Here is a 26147-nt window from a genome sequence, read left to right as displayed (position 1 = left end):
TCTGATAACGCCATCACAAAAAAACAAAAAACAAACAGGCTTTAGTTCAGTATTCTGAAGATGTGCTACAGTATATTGTGGCTCTGTAGTTCTGGACTGAACACAGAATCTGTCCTAGTTCCAGACGCTGCAAAAGTTCACCCTCACCTTCTCATTCCACTGATCAAACTCCCAGTCATCCGGTTCTGGTCCTGCGCTCAGACCTCTGGGACATTTGGTCACCGCCACTCTGGCTCTGTTATGCCTGGCCCTGCCGTTCGTATTTGCATTAGCCTGCATCCAAACAATTCACACTGATCCATCTGGTACCTTAGTCTTAAAAAATATAATAAAAATAAAAATGATTTTCCTTAGAAATTTCAGGACAAAACATCTGAGAAAATGGTGGTACTTTAACAAAACAAACAAGTAACTGTCCGTTCAAACCTCCTCAGCTATGAAAAAGCAACATCTGAGCAATTACAATACTCTTGGAGAACACAATTTTCATATTAAAGCATTCGGCAGTATTTCTTTATGTAGATATGGCATCCTCCTTCAAACTTGTGATTGACATTCCTGAGCAAATGATCAGTGTTTGTCCATAATTACAGCTCATCTCTTCTCCAGCAGACCACATGGAGCTGAAGGGCTGTGAGAGAAGCTTTTAAGAGACTGAATAAGTGTGTCAGGAGTTGTCTCTGCTAAACGCTGTCTTTTTTATTTGTAACCACAGTTGCTTGGCAACGGTTCATGCTCTTATCTTGTTCCGTCTCAGTCCGATAAGCTACTGTGACTCCGAGGTGGATGGAGGTGTTTTGTAATAGAGAGTGATTTCACAGCACTGAGAAAATCATGCGAGAGGATGGAGATGTATCCATAAAAACAGTCTAGAAAGGTCCTCTACGTACATGAAATGAAGGGATGGAGGTAAGAACAAAAAAATAATGATGTTGGCTCAACAACAACAAAAAATGAACGCAACAGTTTGCATCAATCTTTCGGAGCTACGGCAACATTGAAAGAATTATATTCAATCAACAAACTAAATTGATTTAGAGGAACTTAGCATTTTGTAACATTTTGAAGTCCAACTTGATTTGTTGGACTGTAAACAATTATTCTTAACTTTTTCAGTTAAAACCCACAGATTTCATAGCACATGCTAAATGTAACTTATTCATCATGCAAGTTTAATGAAAAAGTAAGATATGACTTGTCACTGGCATTAGCGCAGTCATTGCTTATAGTGTCAATGTAGTGTTTACCTTCATGTTGTCTATTCTTCAGCACAATGAGAGTCACAAAAACTTTAACATTATATATAGAAACTATTTTAAAATGTCAAACTTAACAGCATTATACACTAACAGGTCTTTCCTTTCACTAAAAAACAAATCAAATAATAACACTTAATTTCAACATTTATTTTCCTTATCCAGTCCTATAAGCATGCTGGGAACTACTGTAGAAATCCACTGCCCAATTTCCAAAGTTATCAAGATAATTTCTTTGAGTAAGAACTTTTTCCTCCAAAAAATCAATTAACGCAGATATTTGAAATTGAATTACTCACAATTTTACGGTAATGTAATGATCCACATTATAATGTCAACAGAACTAAAAAAGATAATGTCAGCATTATTTAGTTTAACTTGCAACATTTATTTAAGTTGTGGTAACAGGTTTCATGAATTACTTTTTAGATGATAATTAAATATATAAAAAAAATTAGATTTAAAATAAAATAAAATAAATTCAGATGCAGACACATAAGAAGAAATAAGATCTCTTTAATATCTCATTTCTTTCCATTTTGCTCTCTATTAATGCAGAAATTACAGTAAACAAAGAGAAAATAGAGAGTTCCATAAGAATGGAGTAAAATTAACAATTAAATACAAATTAGATCTCATTATCAAAATTGTCTCTTAGGGAGCAATGATGGTAAATGGAGAGTAAATAGAAACTTTTGTAGGAAAAAGAGGTAAAAATCAATCAATAAATTAAACAAACAACTGAGATCTCAATTGAGATTTTTAGAAAACAAGAAAATGAAGAGCTAATTAAGACTTTCATAAGAAAAGGGGACAATCATTTAAAAAAAAAAATATTTAAAATAGTTTCTTCCAGGTTTCTTCTTACATTTGCTTTTCTTGCATCTCAGATTTGTCGTCTCTTGATATTCACAGTACAATCAAGCTAGATATTATTTCTTAAATATTTCTCATCAAATTCTTCAGCATCTTATCCAAGTTATCTAAGCTATGCCATCCACATTGATCGAATAGTGTACAATACTGTACTCTTACTGTAGGACAACAATCTAATATGTTTCCATTTTTATTTCTCCAAAGGAATTTTGAAGAAACATCTTCAACAAACTTGACACTTCAATGGAACTCAAGTGTGAACATCATGAAGCCTTCAGTGAAATGTTCATATCCTCTGAGAATAATGAAAGGAGAGGAGGGGAAAACAATGCTGAGTCAAGACTTTTCTTCTGACCTCAATATTTATATTCTCACTTGATGGGGGAATCGGGTGCAGATAAACAAATTGACTGTGTAAATGTGTTTCTGTGTAGTTATCAGGAGGAAATAGCCTTATCTGCCTCGGTAAACAATACATACATTTCCGAGAGGAAAGTTGTGGACTTCTTAACAGACATTTTCTAAGAACAGTCACAATAATTAGGAAGTGCTCCAGAGGTGCCTCCACAGTCTGAGGACCAAAAGGAAAAGCCATCACCTTGATGCCCATTCAAGTATGTTTGAACTTTGCAGAGGGTTTAGGGCCAGTGGACATTGAGAAACAAAAGCACCGTGGAGCAGTGAGAGTTATTAGATGACCCTCCCGTGTTAGGCCCTATTTTTACTAACCTGGCCTATTTCTGAGCCTGGAAGAGCTCCAGCGAGCCAAGGCTAACGTCATGTCTCCTGTGCCGGCAGGCCTGCCTTTGTTCCCCACTCACCCAGTTGAAGGGTGGAGAGTGGAAAGAGGCACACAAACAACAATCACATAGCTGCTAAAAGTAAATCAGCAAAATGACAGTGTGAGATGTGTGTGTATCCAGTGTCTGGGCTATGAAGGAACCCAACACATCTGCTCTTTCACAGCTCTGGAGACTGAATGGAGGTCTCAGTTTAATTTAAGTATCAACTTTGCCTCAGATGCTTCTTCTGCAACCCTGCTGGAAAAATCCAGTTTAAGGTGGCAACTGTGTTTTGGAATAAGGCAGCTGGGCAATTCCACGCAAAACTGTCACATCCATAACGCCAGCACAATGCCATTGTATTTAGTTGGCGTTATGGATGTGACAGTTTTGCGTGGAATTGCCCAGCTGGTTTATAGCAGGTCCAAGCTGGTCTTTAGTTTTTAGCTATTTCTAGCTAGCCATTTTACTAGCTATGTTCTAAAAAAAAACTATGCATTGTCATATGTTGTGTTTGAGCTCAATTGAGACCACCTGCTCTAAATAAAGATGTGCAACTAATATTTCACAAAAAACAAACAAAAACGTGGCAGAAAGGCATCATGTGTATACCGTTTACACATGCGTTGGCGCTGTTTTTCAATAGAAATACTTGGTATAGTTTGGTCTCTAACTGCACATTATAAGCAACTCAAACTAGCAGTGCTTTTAGATGGAGCAGCGTTTACTGATCACAGAGCCGTGCTTCAAGCTACAAAAAAACGAATAATCGCAGCCTTTGCGATTTCATTATCACACTAAGATCGGTTTGAGTGCGATTTAGGGTTAATTGTGATTAATCCTGCAGCCCTTTTAAAACAACTTATTTTGTGTTGGTTAAGCAAGTGGTTATGTAACACGATAACTTAGTAGTGTAATCTTATGTGTGTGAACAGATGTAGACACAAACACACACCTTTGGAAGGAGAGACTGGGAGATTTTAGGCATAGCATGATTTGTTTTAATTATGGCAAGGCATTTTGTTGCAGTCTATTAACCCTGAACCTGTGACTCATTGTTCCCAGCAGCCACACACACACATTCACTCTCTCTCTCTTTCTCATATAGAGGTGTCACCACTGGGAGTGTGTAAACAGGCCCATGGAAATGAAAAATAAGGCCGGAGAGCAGACGACTTCCTGTTTTAAAGTGAAAGTGAGGCTAGTCTACAATCTGGGGTTTATTGCTGAGGCCAAACCACACACACACACACACACTTTTCAACTGATGCTTACATCAACACCTGGATTAACTCACCCAGAGCTCAAGAACAGCTCAGCAACAAGGCTTTGGATCTCAGAAGTGAAGGAGACCAGCTGAGACCCTGTTTACACCTGCTATTAATCCAATCACAAATGCCCATCATTAAATACAGGTGTAAACACACTGACATAGCGAGTAAAAATATGTCACATACGCATTTGAGACATATTAATACCAGACATAAACAACTCGTCTCGACCAGAGACGTATCTTAATTCCAGGTGAAAAACAGGCTTTATACGCTTTTCTCTCCTTGTGTTTGGCAGACCCTTTAAGAAACAAACTCAAGGCCTCTATCATCAAGTGGCCAAGAGAGGGAAAGAGAGCAGTTTCTCTTATAATTCTCTTCATCTATGTAATCATGACTCTGCTCCTTTTCATCATTTAGAGTTTACATAAACATTCTTTTTCTTTCTTTGTTTAAAATTCTTTGTTGTTATTGGCTGTAGTCTCACCAACAAAAGGTTTTCCGAAAGAGAGGAAAGAAAAAGAGAGTTGGCTTAGAACTAGAAGTCATTTATGTGAGTGTACACGTGTACACAGCAGGGATGCAGATCTTTATTTATGTATGTATTTATTTTAATATCAAACCTGTGTCTAGTTAGGAAGATATAAAAAGTTATTTTCCAGTTAGAACAATATAAACTTTTTTCCCTAATGCCTATTTTTAGAAAATTACTAAACCTTTTATGTCTGAATTTAAACTAAACAGACAAGCTAATGTGGTCAACATTTCCAGTTGCTTTCCTTTCGTTCATTATATTTTGTAAGAATATTGCAGTTCAATGTTTCCACTGTGATTTTAAAGGCTTTGTCAAACATGACATTGATGACAACATGCTGTTTTATTCTATTTATTGTACTTAAATTCCATTATGCATAACACCTGGACTCTGTAAGCACCTGAAAGCTTTTTGTAATACCGTCATCCTTTACAGTCACGCCAATAATGCTTTGCTGATTCAGACACTCTTAGAGAAAGGAAAAAGAGGGCTGTAGAAAGAGAGAACTATGTAAAAGGGATCAAATGCAGGTGTTACTGGGTGAGGGCAGTCATGCATCTGTCATAGAAAGAAATATATTTATACTGCACTGTAGTGCACACCCTCAGAAAATAACAGCAGCTCTCAACTTCACTAGTTCATTCAATGTCTAAACAAAACAAGAAAATAAGGTAAAGCCAAGCAAAATGATAAAATAAAAACATAAAATAAAATGACTATGGTTGTATATAGAGCATGAACAAATTAGTCAAGAATGTTAGGGACCTTTAAAACAAATTTCACTTATTTTTGTGTGTATATTGATGCTTTGGCAACACTATATATGCAAAACCATCCTATAAACGTCAATTTCCAAAATAAATGAGAGAAAGGAAGGAAGAGAGAGAGCATGAACAAGAATCTGAACTCTTTGACTCCTGGGATCAAGGAAGAGAGACAGACAGCGCATGTAAACAGCCTCTAACGACGAGCGACTCGCACCTCATTGCGATACACAAGACCCCGCTTTAACCTTTACCTGTGAGCTGACTTCCTGTAAACTGTTGGCAGCGCCTTCAAACCCTCGTTCACTGCGGCAAATATTTAACATACCAGAAAAAAAGATCAGGACAGGGTGAGCAGATAACAGCTAATAAAGTGAGCCCACGATAGCACAAAGTTTTACATACAACTCTTCGTGAGTCAAAGAAAACAAAGCAAAGAACTTCACACCAAATCTCTCAAGCGGACGACAAATTCTTGAACTCAAGCGCCACTTTCGAACAGACCTAAACGTGGCAGACAGAAACCCATCCACTTTAATCTAGGTCAACCTGAGGAAGGTTTCCAGCATTGCAAGTCTGTGTTTTACTAACACATTCCCTGTTAGAGAGGGAGGACGGCTGCCACATCATGCCCACCAATGGAGACAGGAAGAAAGAGAGAGCAATTTCATCTCTCCTCAATGTGTGTATATGTATATTTCTTTTGAGCCAATACTCAAACTGCTTGTGTCTACAATCACCATTGTCTGTCCTTGACAAGTTGAGTCCAGATAAATGGTTTTCCCTCTTTCCCTCCCTCTTTCCTTCCTTCCTCACTGCAGCCTTTCATCCCTCCTATCAAAGGGAGGTGGAAGGAAAATGGTCTATTCAAGCATTGGGAAGTCCATCTCTGTAGTAAAATGCAGTAAACCTGAGAAAAAAATAACAAGAAACAAGCTAACAAGTTGACTTTTAAAAACTAGAATCGTTTAATAAAATGTAATTTTTAGCAAATCTCAAAATGAATATCCATTTTTCATATTGTAAAATATAATACTGTATTGATGGGGAAAAAACACCTACAAATGAAATAATGTTTTTTTTAAATATATAACAAATATTAGATTAAAATTTCAACGAAAATTTGAAATTTCATTTAAAAAAAATTGCGTTTTTGTCAAAGACTTGGATTCAGAACGATCATCAAAATAGGGGTTGTGGGTTCAACATTTTATTCGGTAATGTCAGGCAGTTTTAATTTATATGCTGTTTAATGTTTGATGATCACGTTATTTTTCATGAATTAGCAATGTTTCTATCCTTTGTTTCTGCTGCTTCTTCGCCTGTGTTTTGATCCGGAGATTCTGTACTCGTTCAGAAGATGCGTAATAGCGCCCCCTACCATACAACACCGAAAACATTAATTGCCAGAAAATTCCGTCAATGGCGGGGAAACAAAAGCTAATTCAAAATATTAACAAATATAATAGTATATAAATAATACTAAAATAACACTTGTGGAGGAGCCAGTGGGTAAGAAAATCATAACCGTTGAGCCCTGTACAGGAACATGTCATGGTGACTAACCACCAGATGACTAGTTCATCATCTGAGCAGATCACTCACTGCAGCTACACTTTAAAAGCCAAACTGTGTTTTTACAAGTCAAGTTCAGAGGAGAACACGCGTCAAAGTTGAAGAGGGAGCACTTGTTTAAAACGTCTTTCAAAGCCTCCTTTGGGGATCATTTTAGCAAGTGTAATGTTTTTATAAGCTCATAACTCTGAGTAGGAGGATGAGGACAGGGGTGATGAGAGGGAGGAGGCTATGGCATGCATATGGGTGTGTGATGGCGTGTTTGGCAGCTTTGATGTGCTTCAAAGAGAAGCTACTCACGAGAACATGACTTCACCCTCATCTGCACATCTGTAAACATTACCTGCTCCACAGGTGTGAATGTGTGTGGCTCAGATGGTATACAGATGACTGGAGCATGCAGCCAGCTCTTCAGGCCAGTATTGTACTACTCCACTGGCACTCTGCAAGACGTATGCTCTCTATAAACAACACACACTACGCCTCTCATAACCGGAAAGGGCTCCAGACTTGCAAGAATATAAAACTCAGTAACCTTCTATTCTAATGCTTGGAAACACACAGTCAAACAGTTGAAATGGTAGGATTATCAGCTCATTTCTTACATCTGCACTAGTGTTGATTGGCATGGATAGACAAATGAACCAAAACTATTTGTATATTTAAGGAGAAAATTTCAATTCTAGGAATGTAGATGGTTAACCAACTAATCACCAGTTAACAATTTGAGTGATGGTATTGGTTAAATTGATATTATTTATTATTAACAAGAATGACAACTAACAATTACGAACAATAATAATAATAATAATAATAATAATAATAATATCATTATTATAATTATTATTGTTATTAGGATTATTTCTTATTAGAAAAAAAAAAAAAAGATGTTCACCAACTACGCACACCATTTAATAATTTGTTCAATAGTATTGGTTAAAATGTTGTACAAAAAAAACCTAATTAATTGAGCAAAATTGATGAGCTTATGTATAGAAACGTACACACGTGGAGGCATTAAGTCATACATCCGTCTTCCTCTCAATCTGTTAAAGAAAATATGAAGCGGAAAACTAAAAAACACTGTGTGGGACAGTCAGCTATGTGAAGATGACATGTCACATCTCTTATGTCTCATGTAAAGAAAACGAATATAATCTATATTCGTGTCTAAATAAATAAAAAAAACTAAAATCGGTCGTTTAAAATGTTACAAGTGATACTTTAGAATGTACAGTATGAACAGAAAAATAGATGCATATCTAATATCAACTAATGCACATAAAGTCAAATTGCTAGAGTGACTAAAAGTGAAAGTGTATTGTGATCACGTACAACTGATATTCTGCTGCTTGCAGATGAAGCCCAGGCGGGATTGAGTGTAACTTCAAGCTGTAATCATGATTAATGATGACACTTATGTTTTGAAAGCTGCTGCTAAAGATCAATAAACGCAATCTGAATTACTTTCAAAAAAACATTTATTCTCCCCAAATAATCAATAAAAGAACCATTAAGGTTCACTAAGAAACCGGATTTATTGAGTCGAAAGGGTAATGATTCCCAATCCTACGGTCAGGAGAGGCACTGTAAACTAGTCTTATAAAGGTCTATGTCGGGATCGCGAGAACTGGACTTTGGGAAGGGAAGGCCAGCTAGCGCTGTGTGTTTCAACAGCTGTGTTTACAGCAGCTGTCTCACTCTCATCGCCCCAGTTACACACCTGGAGCCAGTGATGACGTTTAAACATCACACACACATAAGCTGCATCCTCTCGGTGTCTCCTGTAAGTGTGTTCAGTAATGCTGGGTGTTTGGAGGCAGAGGACGCGGTCCTGAGATCATGTGACAGGAATGCAGGGGTTGAGACTACACCATGTCCTGCTCTGCCCTTCAGATAAGCTCTCTGAAAATAGTCCGCTCTCACACTTCTCCTCGTTAGTTCCCTTGGAGACTGTTCCTCCCCCAATATCCTGTAAACAAAACAAAACTACGGTGCCCAGGAAGGTTTTTGTCAATTTTGGTCTAGCGAACTGGCCTTTAAAAAATGTAGCCAATAGTGAAAACGAGCTCAAGTGCTTGCAGCCAGAGAACTCCTGGTGTCTGATGCTGAAATAAAGCCAGAATGGCAGTGGACCAGTGGATTACTGCTTTCAATGCAGGCCTAACGACTAGCGCATTTGCTTAATCTGTGGTGATAACGCAGGAACTGTGGGTTTGAATACGGCCTGCGTTGTTTACATTCATTCTTGTGTAAAGTGGAAACAGGAATACATTTAAGTGATAGAGACATTTGTCAAAATATCTTCTATAGAAAGAAAATCACACAGGTTTGGAACAACATGAGGATGAGTAAACTGTGACAGAATTTTTTTTTTTTGGGTGAACTATTACTTTAATTCAGGCCCTTTAAAGCTCTGATATGTTCACAAACCAACTGCCATTGGTGCTCACGGCAGGGCGTACAATAGATGCACTAAACCTGCACAACTTTCCCCAGACCCCTTCACAGAAAAACCGCTACAACATCTCACTCTATCTGAAGGCAAATCCTATTGTAACAGTAACACTGTTCTGGATAGATATTTTCATCTCGGCTGAATGATTGCAGCACTTATGAAAGCTGAACTCCCATAAGCTTAAGTGCTGAAGAATCCGGCCCCTCGCATCAGAATGCAACATTTCGGCTGGAATAAATGAGCACCATGTGCTCTGCCGCTATCGCTTCCTTCATCTTCCCACCTTCATCCTCTTTTCACCATGTGTAAAGCAGTTCAGCCCCAGGGATGCACGTCTGGCGAAGGGCTTTTGTGGAAACTCACACAAGCTCCTTATCCTTCAAATCTCAGAGAGTCATGCATCCAGCTCTGTTTCCCCCACAGCACCCTCACCTCACTCAGCCTTTTACATCAGCCAAGCCCCGCCAGCTCTACGAACTCAGACATTTGTGAACGAACAGCAAAGAATCAGGCCAGGAGCTCCATCCAGCCATTCCTGAGCACCTAAAAAAAAGGATTCAAGCCTCAACGAGAAAACAGAAGAAAATGGTGGAGTATGTCTGTGTGAAAGAAGAAGAAAGACATGAGAAAAACACAACTATGCTTTCCTCTTTCATCTCAACGCTCATATGAAAGATGCCTGATTGACAGGCTTGTGATGGTGGATGCTACATTAGTCTCAAATTAGGGATAAGCAAAACAGAGTAGTAGTCTATGTAGCGGACTGATTTAATGGAACGCAAAAAAAAATAAAAAAAATAAATATGACTGACAGTATATAACGTCAATAACACCATACAAATTGCAGTTGACAGAGCTGAAGACTCAAGACCAAACATGTGTGAAGCATATCTATCCTGAGCCTGGCCTCATTAGGCTCAAGGTCTAGCTGAACTTTCTCTGAAAGGACAAAGGAAAGAATGCCTGAATGCCTTCCAGGCTTAAGAGTGAGGATAAGCCCATGCCTCCCATAGCTGAAATTCACAGTCCCTCATGGTGCTATCAGACTCAGGCCTCACATTCTTCTCCCTAATCTGCTATCTCTAGTCAGAAGAACCAGATAAAAGAAACAAACTCTTTAGCAAAGCAGAGCTTGCTGAAACATTCAATCTGTGACCATTTTATACTACTAAACTGAAAAGTATCAAAATCAGTTCCATTTTATTAAAAACTGACCATTTCAATATTTTTTTTGTGTTTGCTAACTATGTTTTAATCTTGGAAGAATATTATATTATTATAACCCAGGTCAGACATCAGACTCTGGAATCAATTGTGTTAGCCTCTCGTTTACATCTCATTTTGAGCATTTGTGTGGTGCGCATGCAGAAAGTTTCAATTCAGTCAATGTCGCAATGCATTCTGGGATGATGAGGCTCCATTTCAGTTAGTAAGTACAGCTGATAGACTGCAGCTCGCTGGGGTTTAAAACTTTTAAAAAACTTTGGACACCTTTAAAAGATAATACGGACTTTTCCTCCCTTCATTTGAAAACTGCTTGGAAAGAAGACATAGGGATTCAGATTTCGGAGACTGATTGGGACAAATGCCTTTTATCTGTTTATTCATGTTCCATAAATTCAAGGCACCAACTTATTCAGTACAATTCCACTGCCTGGTATTCAAGGTATTACATAGACTTCACTATTCTAAAATAAAGCTCAGAAAATTCTATCCTTCTGTCTCCCCTATATGTGATAAGTGTGAAGCTGCCGAGGGTACTCTGGCACATCTTTTTTGGTTCTGTGCTCAAATTCAGATTCTTTGGCTAGAAATTTTCCAGTTTTTTGCCAAGGTCTATAACTGTGTTTTACTTCCTGACCCAATGATAGCAATTCTTGGTTGGTCAGACTCACTGGAGTCTCTCATTCCAAAGGTACGATTACCTGTTCAATATGGTATGACTGTAGCTAAGAAAGCTATCCTTCTTTTGTGGAAGAAAAATACTACGCCCCTCTTTTCTGACTGGCTATCCAGACTCATTTCTACGTTACACCTGGAAAGAATTAGATACACCATTTTTGGGAATTCTGCAAAATTCGACAAAATGTGGGAACCAGTTTTTACTTTTTTGTCCAGCCACAAGGACTACTGATTGTTTTATTATTTATTTCAGATTTGTAACATTCACTTTTTGTAATTATTGTGATTATACTTTGTAAGAGAGGTTGGCCTTGTATATCGTCATCCTCCCCTTTTGTTTTATTTTTGTTTCATTTTGCACAGATTTTTGTTATGAAGGGTGTCTTTGTCTGTTATTGTCTGTTTTTGATGTATGAAAACAATAATAAAAAATAATATATATAAAAAAAGCTTTGGACACCGGCTACTAAAAGGCTACTTTTATATTCCAGTATACTTATTTTTGCTATACTAAAAAACAGCAATTCCTTTAACGCAAGACACGTATGCACACACACACACACACACACACACACAGTGGTTATGAGGATGTTACTGACTCCAGCAACTAAGTTAATGGATTCCATTAACATGAGAGGAACCGTTAGGTTGGAGCCTGTGGCTCCTAGGGAACGATTAGAGGGGATCTTTCAGGGGGGAGGCTGCATATGAACATGGTGTGTGCTATGCCTTGGGCATCCTCTTCTGTTTTATGTGCTTTTGGCCTCATTAAATGCAATAGTATTTGACATAAGGTATGTGTTGAAATTAGATGCATAAAAGACATTTCACTCTTCAATAGAGAACAGGGAGGTTCATATGAAGTGCTCAGCCACAGATCATCACAGACACACTGGGACAGTGTGAAGTGTGTAAACTGCTCTTGTTCTATTCTGACCTGCCCACATGCTATGGAGGATACAAAGAGATAATGTCCCACTCTCGAACCGCAGATTACCTTTAGCTGAAGACCTACAAGAGGAAGTCCTAAAAGACCTAGAGGAAAAGCTCCTGCTGAGCTCTCGTCCTCTTTTACCATATCCACAAGGTGGGAGGTGGGAGCCTATAAAGCTGCTTAAAGGGATAGTTCACCTACAAATTCAATGGAAAGCTCGCCTTCAAATGTGGCTCTAACAATACAGTATTGCATGTTCAAAATATTGTGAACGCTCAAAAGAGAGCAAGGGTAAAAAGTGAGATATTACATTCAGTGTCTCAGGATAACTTTTAAGCTATAAGAAGCACTTCTGCATCACTAATATCACCAAAAGAAATTGCTAGAATAAAATTTTAAAAAGGTTTCCAAAAAACACTTGTCCTGTCAGCCACACAGTCTCAGCCTTTTCATGTCATTGGCTGAGCCAGGCTTATTAGGATGCTCCAAATAGGGATGCACCGATATTTAAATAAAGGCCAATACTGATAATTATTTTTATGCTGAGGCTGATAACTGATAAAATGGAAAATATTAAAGTTAAAAACAGTAAAGTTATATTTAAATAATAATAAAAACGAATTCAGTTGATTTAGATGCTGCAGTGAATGCAAGCATGACAATTTTAATGCACGTTTTATGGCTGATACTGATAATTATTTTCACAATAAGGCTGCTAAATGGCCAATATTAAAATAAAACGTAAAAAATACAATTATTAACATTTATTGAAAATAAAAATAAAATCAATTGATTTAGATGCTACAAGTGAATTTAGGCATCACAACATTAAAATGTAGAGTATGAAAAATATTAATTTTGAGATTTTGTTTAGATTACATTTAACAGTGTTAAGTTTTTAAAGATTATCTTTAACTAGGTATTAGATGAGAGCAAATGTAATCTAAATGTAAAAATAGGTGAAATGCGCAAAAAGGATCCAATATTCACGAATACCGATAAATTAAAAGATATTGTAATATTAGCCAAATAACCGTTATTTCACCATGCACATTGAGCATCCCCAATATAAAAGTCATGCAGTACTCAATTTGTGCTAAATAACTCAATTTCTGAGGAAACAAAATCACGATGAGAATGAGCAGATTATGTGAGAATTTTCATTTTTGGGTGAACTGTCCCTTTAAACTGCCTGTCTCCACGCAGAAGACTCCACATCAGCAGAATGTTTCGGAGAGCAGTGTCTATGGTTGGCTCCGGCACAGACCACAGACTCCTCAGCTGGAGCAGAGCGGGACAGACATGGCACAGCACCACACCATCCATACTCAACTCATATACGCCACCAAGGAGGAACGAACGAGATCCAAATGAACCCTACTGATCAGTAATAAAGGCCTGTGGGACTTTTTTTTGTGAGAGTACAGCACAGACTGATAGCCACTGAAGCAGGAAGTAAATGAGATAGAGGGAGGCAGACAGAGAGGGAGAGGGATTTCAGCAGCCCTGATACAGCAGAGCCACGTCAGCAGGAAACAAAACTGCTGCCAGGTCGCACTCAAGCTGTCTGGAGCAGACTGCCTACGGAGAGAGAGAGAGAGAGAGAGAGAGAGAGTTGAGTGAGCAGAGGAATATTACTGTAGAAGGAGGACTAGACTCCCAGTGAGACAGTGAGAATGCAGAAAAGCGTGAGGAGAGATTAAAAACAGAAGACGGGACGCAAGCGTCTGGCTGAGGGGAAGCCGAGGGGAGGAGAGAGCGGAGGAAAAGGTGGGACATGTAGCTGGCAGAAGAGTTGCTGACATACTCGAGAAGTTCAGTTCAGTTTGAGATTTGAGAACAGCCAACCCAGTTCCATTTAAACCCCCTTTATTTCAGAGGAACATTAGCAATCATTCTTGGAAGAGCCACATCTAGCCTCCAAAAAAGAAAAACACAAGGGTTTGCGCAAATTATGCACTGTCACACGACCACAAGTTGAGAAAAAAGTACGCCGGTTCCCGCCTCCTCCTTCCCTTATCAACAAACCATGTTACAACTAACTATATGACTAAAAGAAAAAGAGGGGAAAAAAAGAGATCTTACAAAGTCCTACCCATCAAATGGGCCTTCCTGAAAGGACCTAAAAGTTCAGGTCACAAGCATATGAAGGCACTTCCAGATATGCAATCCTTCCTTTCTGCATTCTGACCCTAATCACACCAACTACCCTGATGCCATACCAAGACGCACAGCTAAAAACTCACTGGATCTCACATTCTTTCCTGATGAAATCTAGTTTCCATGTAGGGTTTGGTCCTGGACTTCTGTAATCCAATATTTGGTTATGATATTGGAATGGTCTGCAAGGAACATTTTTATGTTACATTGTACTGAAACTGCAAAAATCTAAAGAGGCCATGGACCTGATGTGTTTGCAATCTTTCCCTTCTTCTCGCTCACTCAGCTCTGAGAGGGTGTGTCTGAGGAATGGCCAGCAGAGCTTTAATCTTCTGCCAAGCCTGTGAGGCACATCTGGAATAAGCCGGGCAAATCGTCTCGGGCCGTGCCTCTCTGGCCAGTCAACGGGCCCTGTCCAAATGAACCCTCTCACCCCACACTGTCCTCCTCGCTTGAGCTTGGGTCAGTAGACAGGAGGAATTCTCTCAATTCGCCTGCCATTGATCTTTCTCAGGGAATCTGCTTTTCTCCATGAGCCACCAACTGAGTCACACAGACCTTTTTGGTCAGAAACTGAAGTTATCAAATACACGTGCCAAAAGTGTGTCCGTGTTCATTCTGAATCTTTAACACACCTAAGAAAATAAGATCTGAGATGACGTTCTTCAGATGACAAACCTGACCTTGTGCACCTTGTAGACCGGGAGGCATATCTTTTTCTTTCTAGGATTGAACACTTTACAAAACTGTTCAATTAATGTATTAGGTATCATGAGATAACAATAAACAACTTCTTCAGAGCATTTATTATTCTAAGTCAATGCTAAATTTTAAAATATACTCATGTCCATTCATAATTCATGAAATAATGTTAATGTTCACTTCAAATTTTAAATTTAACTTAATGTTCAAATGTATATGTAGAAATGAAAATTACACTGTAAAAATTGATCAGTTGAAAAAAAGTGAGGAAACCCCTTGCCTTAAAGTAAATAAACTTTCAATTCAATGCACATTTATTTGTATAGCGCTTTGTTTCAAAGCAGCTTTACAGAAAATGCATGAGTCCACATTACAATTTAGAGTGATCTGTTATCAGATGTGACTGTGTCCAGGTTATGTATACGGCGATACGTCCGTGATAATTAATGCGATATGGCTCAGCTTGTCAGTTAACTACGGCTCTGTGTAGTAAATGCCGCTCCGTCTGAAAGCAGGTGATGGCGATTTACTACTAATCAAGGAACCGGCTTTACTGACGAGATGCGCATAATGTCATGCGATATATCGCCCAGCCCTACCTATAAGTATAAGATGCCTTTGAAAAAGTGCTTGCTTAAATGACTACTTACTTACTTGCTTCCATCTCCTTTAGAAGGATTGTTCTGGGTTCAACTTGGATTGTTCAGGGTTCAACTTGTCCCTCAGTTCTTTTCTAAGATGCGGTTACAGTAACACACTTAAAATGGAAGTAAACTGAACAATATACTACATATTGTTAATAAATGTACATTTGCCTTCATACAACTTCACAGCTCAAAAAAATATAATGATAATAATAATATAGCCACAAATCCTGTTAATAGGGCTTGCATTATTAATTTTAATAATCAGAATCGCCTCTTCTTCTGGGTTCCTTCATCAACATGAAGTTATACTTAATCAACACATGCTATAGCACATCACCTGAGTGTCTTCTCCAGCTGACCTATTATCTAATGCTAGACCTGTCTCTCAGGCAACAAGGCTGCAAAACATAAATAGAAGCCCAGCTGCTTTGTGGACATAGATAAATAAACCCTAAAGGAGAAACTGTAACACTTTCACCTCTGTAAAAGGACAGGAAAGCTGCCTTCAGGGCTACAGTATGGATTCTGTATTACATCTGCCCCATTACTCTCCGATTTGCTTTAGCAGAGTGCAATTGTAAGTTAAGTCAAGTCACCTCTATTTATATATAGCGCTTTATACAATACAGATCGTTTCAGATCAGCTTTACAGTGATAACAGGAAAATTATGCATTCCGGCTGAAGTCAGTTCAGTTTTAATTCAGTTCTGTTGTAAAAATCATAAATTATTAAATTAGTTAATTTCATCTTTAAAGCAGTTCTGCAAAAAATTATGTCATCGTCCAGCTCGGTTCAGTTTTCATACAACAGCGTCAGTACAGTCAGATCAATAATATTGTTGAATATTAAGTGTCCACATCTAAGCAAGCCATAGGCGAGAGTGGCAAGGAACTCAAACTCCATCAGGTGACAGAATGGAGAAAAAAAACTTTGGGAGAAACCAGGCTCAGTCGTGGGGCCACGTGGACTTATGACAAGGAAGATCATTAATCATTTATGAAATGACTGCTGTTGGTGAAGTAAGCGGGAAAAGCGATTGCTCATATCATGGGATGTGTCTCTTAGACATGCACAAGGTGGAGACCTAAAGGGATGTGTATTTTACAAATTTATACTATATGAGTACTTAACAGACACTGAAAATAAGCACACTGCTGTTACCCAGGTGCTCAAGTCCATTGCTGTTACCCAGGTGCTCAAGTCCATTCCTACTCGGTGGAGCCTGTGGCATGAAATGTCTGCCTCTCTGTCTCTGTGCTTTGTGGGAGTATGGTAAGCTGAGAAAGTCACTCACTTCATGCCACAATAGCCATTCATGGGGCTTTTCTAAAGATAGCTAATGACCTTCAGTCACTGTAGATACAGTCCGATGGCAAGGACAAGAACACTTTTGTCCTCTTTCGGTCAGAGAATGCATCATGTCTTTCCTGCTCATTATTGTTTTTGTTTTTCTGGACAATATTGACTTCCCCTGGCTCCTGACAAATTCATTCAGCATGTTTAATTTTGATATGCTTTCCGAGGCATAAATGAAATCTTTTTGGTGTTTGTTGTGCAGAAAATCAGATTCAGCGCTTGCTGACTACAACGCTTTTGCTGTGCATCATTGCTAAATTACGGTGTGCAGATGAGAATAATGTGCTCTCAGCAAAAGCTGTAATTACACCAGAGAAGCATTTCTCCATGGCTCCTCAGAGCAGAAACAATAAAACACATTTAATTACACAAACATACTCACAGAACAGACACAGAAACGGGGTATTTTTATGTAATTCCATCAAGTTGGGCTGAAGATGACTTACAAGCTTATTCAACTGTGAAATCTTAATTCAATTGCCAAGAAAGCGCTGCAAAATCTATGTATACTATTGATTTTATGTTCATATTTAATGAGATGCATTATGTCCACAATTTACTATCACTGTGCATTATAAGTACAGTGTTGTCCCATCTACAACAATATGGAAATCAGGTTATGGAAAAGGTTGTTTTGGTGACAAGCAAACATCATGTACAACTTTCTACACCTATGAAACGTTAACCTATAAAACATTAACATACTCCAAACAGACTCAACTATGGTAATGACAACAGAATTTATAGGAAAAAATATTTCTCATGCCTCCTACAAGAGACTAAAGAGTATGAATCCTGTGGTGCACGTTGCATGTTTAAGGGTTAACGTCTAAATCAGTCAAATCATGTAATGTGACTGTCGTAAAATCCAGTCTACTGTGGGACATGCCGTATAAATTAGATTGTGGACGTCTTCAAGATCAATCACAAAATAAAATCATCAGATCGCCCACATGAAGGCCAAGTATGGTAATCCATCCTCGGAATTTGTCCTCTGCATTTAACCCATCCAAGTTAGTGCACACACATTAGGAGAAGTGAAGTGAGTAGTGAACACACACACACACACAGCAAACCGTGAACACACACACACACGGAGCAGTGGGCAGCCATTTTGCTGGAGCGATTGGGGCAAACTGTTTGCTGAAAATGTCCACAACTTAACAACATTGAAATAGGAACGTGGAGTTCATGTGTCAATTATTTGCGTGTGAAAGCTTAAAGTTGCGTTCATTAATATAATAAAAAGGGGTGTTTGCACATCAGCCCCCCCAACTCTCTGACAACCTAGAAGGTCATTGTGTAATTCGCTGGTTACGTAAAAAAAAACTGCCCTTAAATACCCAAACAGTTAGTGCCTTATCAGCAGATACTGAGAAAAGATGGAAAACAAATGAAAATGGTAAATGTCTGTCCAAAAGCATAAAAGTGGCTTGCTGATCAGGCCTGGTCCTTGAATAAATGACAAACAGGAAGTGCTCACAGATGGATGATGGATGACCACTTCAAAGAGAACCAGTGTCCCCAGTTAACCCCAAAACTCTCGCTTTATCTACCCATGGCCCACTAGACCTTCATAAACACCACATCTCTCAGCTAGGTTAGTCAAAACACAACTGAGCTCTTCCTCAGTGGGGAAATGCTGTAGATAACACATTCACACTGCCCTGACCTCGGAACAAACTAAAAAAAAGGGGGTGCATGGGTGGCGCAAACACAAACACAAACCAGACAACGACCAACCCAGGACAGACTGAACTCAAACAACAGGACAGCCCTCAATTTGCAAAAGTGTGGGAAAGCAGCATGAAGCAGCCTTACTGCCGAGAAAGGACTTGTTAAGCGGTCCCCTGGAAAAAGAAAAAGGTCACCCTGTTTAAACAAGACAAAGATTACAGTTCAACCTCTTCCACTCTAATTAGCAGCGATAAGAGCGGGTTGAAACTCCAGTAAACATATGACTCTGAGTGCCGTAATGACCTGCCACTCAGCCAAAAAACTTAAAGACACTAGCGCTTGCAAGACCAACAATGGCACCTGGCAGGCAAAGGGTTAAGATTAAGAAAGTTGGGTTAAAAAGTTGAGGCTTAGCATGCTAAAAATATTCGCACAACATTCATCTAAGTGAGTCAAAAATAGGAGATGAGTGGGATCTCCACGTGGGAAGAGTAAAAATGTACTGTTTTTGCGAAAGATGATTATGAGGGAGGACGGAAAGCGACCAATAAGAACGGAGAATCCTTGATTATAAAATTCTTACCCAACATCCTCCTCTTTCCACTTTTCCACTATCCTACTTCAATTTTTTCAGAAGCCTAGAGTCAAATTACGTGACTGAGACACAAACTTTCATATTTAAAAGGATAAATTCCATCATCATTTATTTAATCATTCATGCATTCATTGTTCTGTACAACAAAACAATAAATATTGAAATAGTTTTTTTTTTTTTGGCTATACAATATCCGTCAATGTTGTTGTTTTGGATCACATTGACTTTCACGATTTGGAACAAGTGTTTCAAATTCTTCTTTTGTGTGCCGCTGAAGAAAGTCATAGAGGCTTAGAATGACATGAGGGTGAGTAAATGATGACAAAATGATCATGATTGTTGGGTGAACTACCCCTTTAAATTAAATCTTTTGACTCCAAATGCGATTTTGGCCCGAGCTTTTTCAAAACGTTTTCTCTGTGCGTTCTATGTTGCCAGCGGTCCACGGGCTAAACAGTGGTTACTTTATATAAAATCCTAAATCTAGGCTTCTGCTCTGAGGTTTGCATAATGACAAAGAAGCCTCTCTGTAAAAAGCAGCTACTTCAGAGCCTCTGCTTCAGTCGACACTTCTAATTAAACCCAGTGACCTTTTCTGTAAACATGTGTGTTTGAAATGCCCCTCTCCTCCGTGCACCACACCTTGTCCTCGTTGTTTAGCTGGGTTGCTTTTTTCAACGCCGTGATGCCATAAGCCGTGGCTTTTCACTAAGCGTCGGATGTGCCTGTGTGCTTCTGTCCAACACAATGGCACGACCTGAAAGGCTTAACCTAAGTACTTCCTTCTTGTTTTTAACCTTTTACAGGGAGAGGTTAAAGTCAAGTACAGACATTAGTAACAGCATTGAAACTTTTTGAGGAACTGGTTTGACAAAAATGCAGCAACAGGGACACTCTCAATTTGGCTGAGACTACAATGGATGAATGTTAATGCATTGATGCCACAAGAAAGAGCTATTAGGGAATCACAGGTGAAGACATAGTTGATGAACACAAAAAAGCCCATTGTGGAAGCGAGCAGGACCGGTGCTATGGCCTGTGACCTGTTGTTTTATTCTTGTGTCAACACATGTTGCTGCCAAGCCCTGCAGAGCCCCGTTTCTGTCCCTTATCACAACAGTGTGCCATTCACAGCCAAAAAACAACGGCCCATCCACCCTGTTCTCCACTCATCTATGCCTCCACAACCTGAAGATCACTTCTGAGCAAGGAAATCGATGTTAACTGACAGTGTTTTCTTATGGGACTGTGATTTTGCCTGCAGCGAGAAGCCGGTTGTTGAAAGTCAGAGTGGGTGTTTTCAGGTTTAACTGAATCTCCGGAGTGGATTTCTGTGTTTCTTGGTGACACTTGATGTTATGGCTTCTTCTGAAACTATTTTAGGAAAGGAAAACATGAATGTCAAACTAACTTGCCAATGTATAAACTAAAAAATAATTGATTATCTTCATTGTATAGAACGGTTCAATAAAAGCAATCATACTCGCAAAAGTCTGTCAGCATGGCTGAATCTTAAACTCTCTTAAGAAGCCTCTAAATATATATTGTATTCAAAGAGAAAATGGTTATTTTAAATGATATAATTACATTGTAAAATGTAATTTGTTTTGATGGCAAAGCAGTATTTTCAGCAGTCATTACCAGTCCTCAGTCTCACATGATCCTTCATAAATCATTAAAATTTGAATATATTTTAATCTTTGAATAGTTTAAATGTTTTTACTGTCACTTATGATCAATTTAATACATCCTTGCTGAAGTATGAATTAATGAATTACTATTAAAGAAAAATCTGTCGATGAAGGTATATTTCAGGCGTACTGATGGGGCTCATTCATGCCTTTTTAACAGAAAATTTTACTGCAAATTTCCTTTGGGTATTTTAAGGCAGCCAGACACAAGAACATTATGAAACTTCTTAAACTAATGTTCCCCAGTGAGAGCGGTCCTTATCTGCACAGCTGTTCAGAGAACCCAACCGCAGCGTGTGCAAACAATCCATCTTGTCCATCAATAATTAGCTACAAAGACATTGAATGTTAAAGAAGAGGGGTAATGAGACAAAGAGGCTTTGTAATCTGCCATTGTATACTCCTCAGAAGCATGCCAGTCGTGGCCCTGCGCCCGGCCTCTCATCGGTTTACACCAGCTCCAAATCCAATAACACACCAGTCATGGTTTCGATTAGCTAGAAGAACACCACACAAACAGAAATACAGGGAACAGCGGCACCATCCCACATTTCGCACCATCCTCAAACGCACAACTTGTATGCAAACTCGGAACAATTCCAGAAACTAGCTCCAGAGACGGCGGGGCGGAGGAACCTGTTGCATGAGATAGGAAGCACAACATACCTTGAATGCATTGCAGGGATCCATCCTCTGCTCTGATGGTGAAGGTCTCTCCAGGGTTGACTTGCACAAGGATCACCTGCGAAAACAAGTGGAAATCAGACAGGCGTGTAACTCAAAACTTCTGACACAAGGTTGTGTTCTGCAAACACAATCCGAGAGAGAGAGAAAAGTTGCAAATCCTTAAAATACATCAGTCCATAACATTAAAATGATCCATGGAACATTTAGCGAACTACAGTCAACGCAACTGCCAAGAAAGCAAATACGATGCAACCAGATGTTGTGAAACCCTCTCGAAATGGTCCAGTCGTCATGCCATCTTTTGCTCCAGGCTGCTTACCATCATGTTGTCAGTGCACAGGTTGTTGAGAGTGCAAACGTGCCTGTAGATGTGAAAAAGTAGGCCCGCCATGTCGCATGAGCCCTGGGTTTCCTCACAGCCCTGATGGTGGAGTGTCAGGCGGATCTCCCATCTCCCCGTTCCAGCCCTGGAGATCTGGGCACCTACTTCCTGCCTCCACACACACATACACACACTGTCTGCTGCTGCTGCTGCTGTTGCTATGGGAACGACGGCATGCACTGAAGAGTCAAGCCGGCTTTCCAGAGGAAAACCTTGTTCAAACCCCCTCCCGTTCCCAGCACACACCTAATGCAGATAAATGACTCTACTGATGCGCAACGTCACCAGAATGCAAATGAACACTGGCACGAACTTACGCAAACATTGCACCTTTGCATATCAGGCTGAAATCGGATCATGTTGGCAGTCTAATGTTACAATTAATCAAGGGTGCCAGGTACATACTGACAACTTCGTCATTGTGCCATCTTTTTTTCTTTACAGTGATGCAGAGAAACAGGACGTGGCTGAATCCAACGCATTTAACCTTCACTATCTGCTGCAGACGCCCTTTTCCTTATCTCTCAAGGGTCTGATTCTCTTTCCGCTCTGGTCGGAGGAAACACGGCCGGGGCGCTGTATCTGCAGCACCTGGAGAAGAGATCAGAACACACTGATCCGCTCTGATAGCCCAGATCTACAGAGAGATGTGTGAGGAAAATGTGAAGCATGCCTGAGGGCTCGCTGCACTCCTTGAATGTCTAATTTAAGATGACAACAACATTCCTCATGGACCAAAATACAGATCTAGTTCAGAATGGATGTATCTGGCTATGTTTTACATCAGGTATAAGTGAGAAAAAATGAATTTAGGGAGACACGCAGCTACAAAGCAAGTCAACTTTTCACTTTCAACTCTCAAACTACTGATGAACTTTTCCATCAGCACAGCATAAAACCACAGAAAACTGAAAAAAAGACTTTTACTTTTGCAATGATTCTCTATAAAAGGTGAAGAGTGTATTTTATGAACACTGCTGGACGTCTGCTATTGGTCAGATAATCCGGTCCCAAACTCAAGCCATTGGTTAAGTCAGCGTTGTTATATTAAATCATCTGCAGAATGCAAATTTAAATAAATAGGTTTAAATATTGTCATTGTAAAGCCAAATGTGACTGAAATGTATTATATGGAAAAATTATCTTTTCTGTAATGAATTATAATTTAAATCATTAAATCAATTGATTAACCAATTTGAACAGTAACAAACAAAACATGCCTGCATATAGTTTTGTAAAAAGATACTTTGTAATTTATTTATTTATAACTGTTCATAAAATCTAAAAATATATATTTTGGAAATAGTTTGCAACTGTTTCTTCTCACCAACATTATCTTTAGCATGATCAATTTCTAAAGTTGCTTTGAAAAAATATTTGAAATATTTCAACAATGAATGAAACTATTTTGAATATTTGAATGGGAAAAGCACTTTACAAATAAATAGAATTTAAAATATTTCAATTCAGCGTTATACATTTACAATTACTCTAATAGTGGATAGAGAAGGGACACTCCATTAACATAATAAACATTTCCAGATTATATTTATTTCGGATCTAGTGCAATGAAAATATAAAATTCAGTTATTTAATACTGCAAATTGTTTGATACATGCACACTTTTTACATTGTTGAAATGGGATCATCTTATTTAGAGGTCCATCATGGTATCGACAATTTTAAAAATCCCTGGTCTATGAATGTGTAGCAGCTTACATTTGCATTTATATGTATGCATCTGGCAGAGGCATTTATGCAAAGTGACCTTGCATAAATTGCATTCCAGGTATACATTAACAATTCAAGCATCATCCGGAGTAAAGCTCACCTGTTGCGATCCATCCCCGTTAACATTAATCATGTGCGGCATCATAGCCACCTCCCCGTTCAATAGTGGTGGCGGCAGGTCCAGCGGAATCTGGTCTGTCATCATCATTGTGACGTACATTCATGGAGAACTTTCCTGGACTGCCTTTCTGTGAGAAGAGTGAGAGAAACAAACTGTCATGAAACTGAAAAATAAAGAGTAAGATCTGCAAAATAATGCCATATGATCTCAAACTTGCAAACACACCCTCTTTGGCTGGCCTGGTTTTGTGCTGTGAGGAAGATGGACATGTTCATTTATTTGAGATGATTTCACAATCTTTGGTTGGTTTGTGACATTTGAGTGACTGGGCTAAAGCATAAATGGATGGAAGATGCTCTGCAGTGACTCAGCAGGCAACTGAAGCCAACCGTGGAGCACAGCAGTATCATTGTGAGTTGGATGGCCCAAGGGAAGATCTCCTAAACGAGAAGAGTGTGTAGCCGACACGAAGGTGTACTCCCACCCCCTAGGGTTTGAATTTTGAAATGTGTATAGAATTATGGAGTGATTTCACCACTAACAGTAAACTTGGTTTTGATAACATAGCATTTGTGCAAGTCTGTAATGATCCAACGGTTTAGTACAGTGACAGCGTGACTGTGGTCTAATGGAGGACAGAGGAAAGAGTTTGGGGAATAAAAAGGTGACCGAGTCATCAATGAAGGATGCACAATTTCTTTATTTTGGATGGAAGGTCACACCCATTTGCAACATAAACACACGTGTAAGGGTGATTCTCCAACCAGGAGCACTTTTGGCACTGTGAGTTTATGGAAAATCCACTCTCTTAAAACACTCTTAAAACAATCTTCCTAGCTTCATTCATTTGTCTTCTAACACAATATAACAGTGGGCAGTTTTAGAATTCCATGGATTATTATTATTTTTAACAGTTTTTCTGAAGAGCGCTTTCAAAGATGTAATTTCCACCACTTTTCAATTAATGTATTTTATTACAATATAATATTGTAAAACTGTTATATAAGATTATGTATCAGTCAACAACATCAGTGGCTACCTAATAATGTAACAAAATAAATCTTAATACTTCATGAACTTAATGCATTTTTATTTAAAGTTGCTAAATGCCACGAGTTGCTACGAGTTTTTGCCTACAGCATCTCATTTTTGCTCAGGTCTATGTTTATTATAAGTCACTCACACATATATTGTAAGTAATGAACTATTACTACTTGATTTAAAATACATTTAGATCCACATCATTGGTTATTCTTGTTTTTTTTTTCTTAAAAACTGTAGTGGTGGAAATGACGGTTTATGGTGGGAAGATTGTTTCTGTTTATTTTTACTTAAATTGCCATTCCAAAATATTTTTAACCATGTATTTTATTATTTAACATATATGAGTTGAACAGTATACCTAATAGTTTTAAAAATAATGATTACAAATTATATGCAAATTATATGAACCTGCTCAAAACATTCATATAAATATAGATAAATAAAAATAAATTTAGAGTGTACTGGAATGGTGATAAAGTTCTCAGTCCAAAAGCACAAATATGTCATGAGAACATGCAAATAGCACACAAAAACGGCATATATCATGGAAATGACATTTTAGCAGTTTTTCTGCAATATTAGCACACCCTCATGTCACCCTCAAAAGCTTGAGTTACCTTGATTTATTTTCTAGTGCTGAAGAGCACATGTGCCTGAAGTTTCATCTTCAACTAATATGTCCTTTTCACTATTATTTCCATGATTACCAAGTAAATAAAATATTTAAGGTGGATCTATTAAAGTGGATTTTGTTGAGGGAGGTGGAAATGACGGAAAACCTGGGGACAGACTTATTTAATTCCAAAAATAGTTTAAAATTATGATATACATATGGAATTTCGATGGTATGATATTATTTTATTTGTCCTTAAGACAAACATGTTAAAAAATATTTTTAAATCGATCCTTTAATATAATTTTCTAACATTCAAAGAGGACCAGTCTGGGTTGGGGACAAGCATAAAACTGCAAAATCTGATAATAAACAGCCCTGCAAAAG

At 38.5% G+C, this 26147-nt stretch overlaps 1 protein-coding gene across 1 annotated transcript in view; it reads right to left on the bottom strand.

The window, feature by feature from the left end:
- The window catches only part of fndc3ba (fibronectin type III domain containing 3Ba), a 125028-nt gene that overhangs the window by 68073 nt on the left and 30808 nt on the right, over window positions 1–26147 (bottom strand). The window contains exons 2-3 of the mRNA XM_079876099.1: window positions 24083–24230; window positions 21849–21924 (exon numbers count right to left, since the gene is read on the bottom strand). Of these exons, the coding sequence (XP_079732225.1) occupies window positions 21849–21924; window positions 24083–24202 (196 nt within the window). The 5' untranslated portion in view covers window positions 24203–24230. The remainder of the gene's footprint in view (window positions 1–21848; window positions 21925–24082; window positions 24231–26147) is intronic.

This window comes from Squalius cephalus, assembly GCF_949319135.1.
Source record: "Squalius cephalus genome assembly, chromosome: 7".
NCBI classification, from domain to species: domain Eukaryota; kingdom Metazoa; phylum Chordata; class Actinopteri; order Cypriniformes; family Leuciscidae; genus Squalius; species Squalius cephalus.
This window is presented reverse-complemented; position numbering and strand designations above follow the sequence as displayed.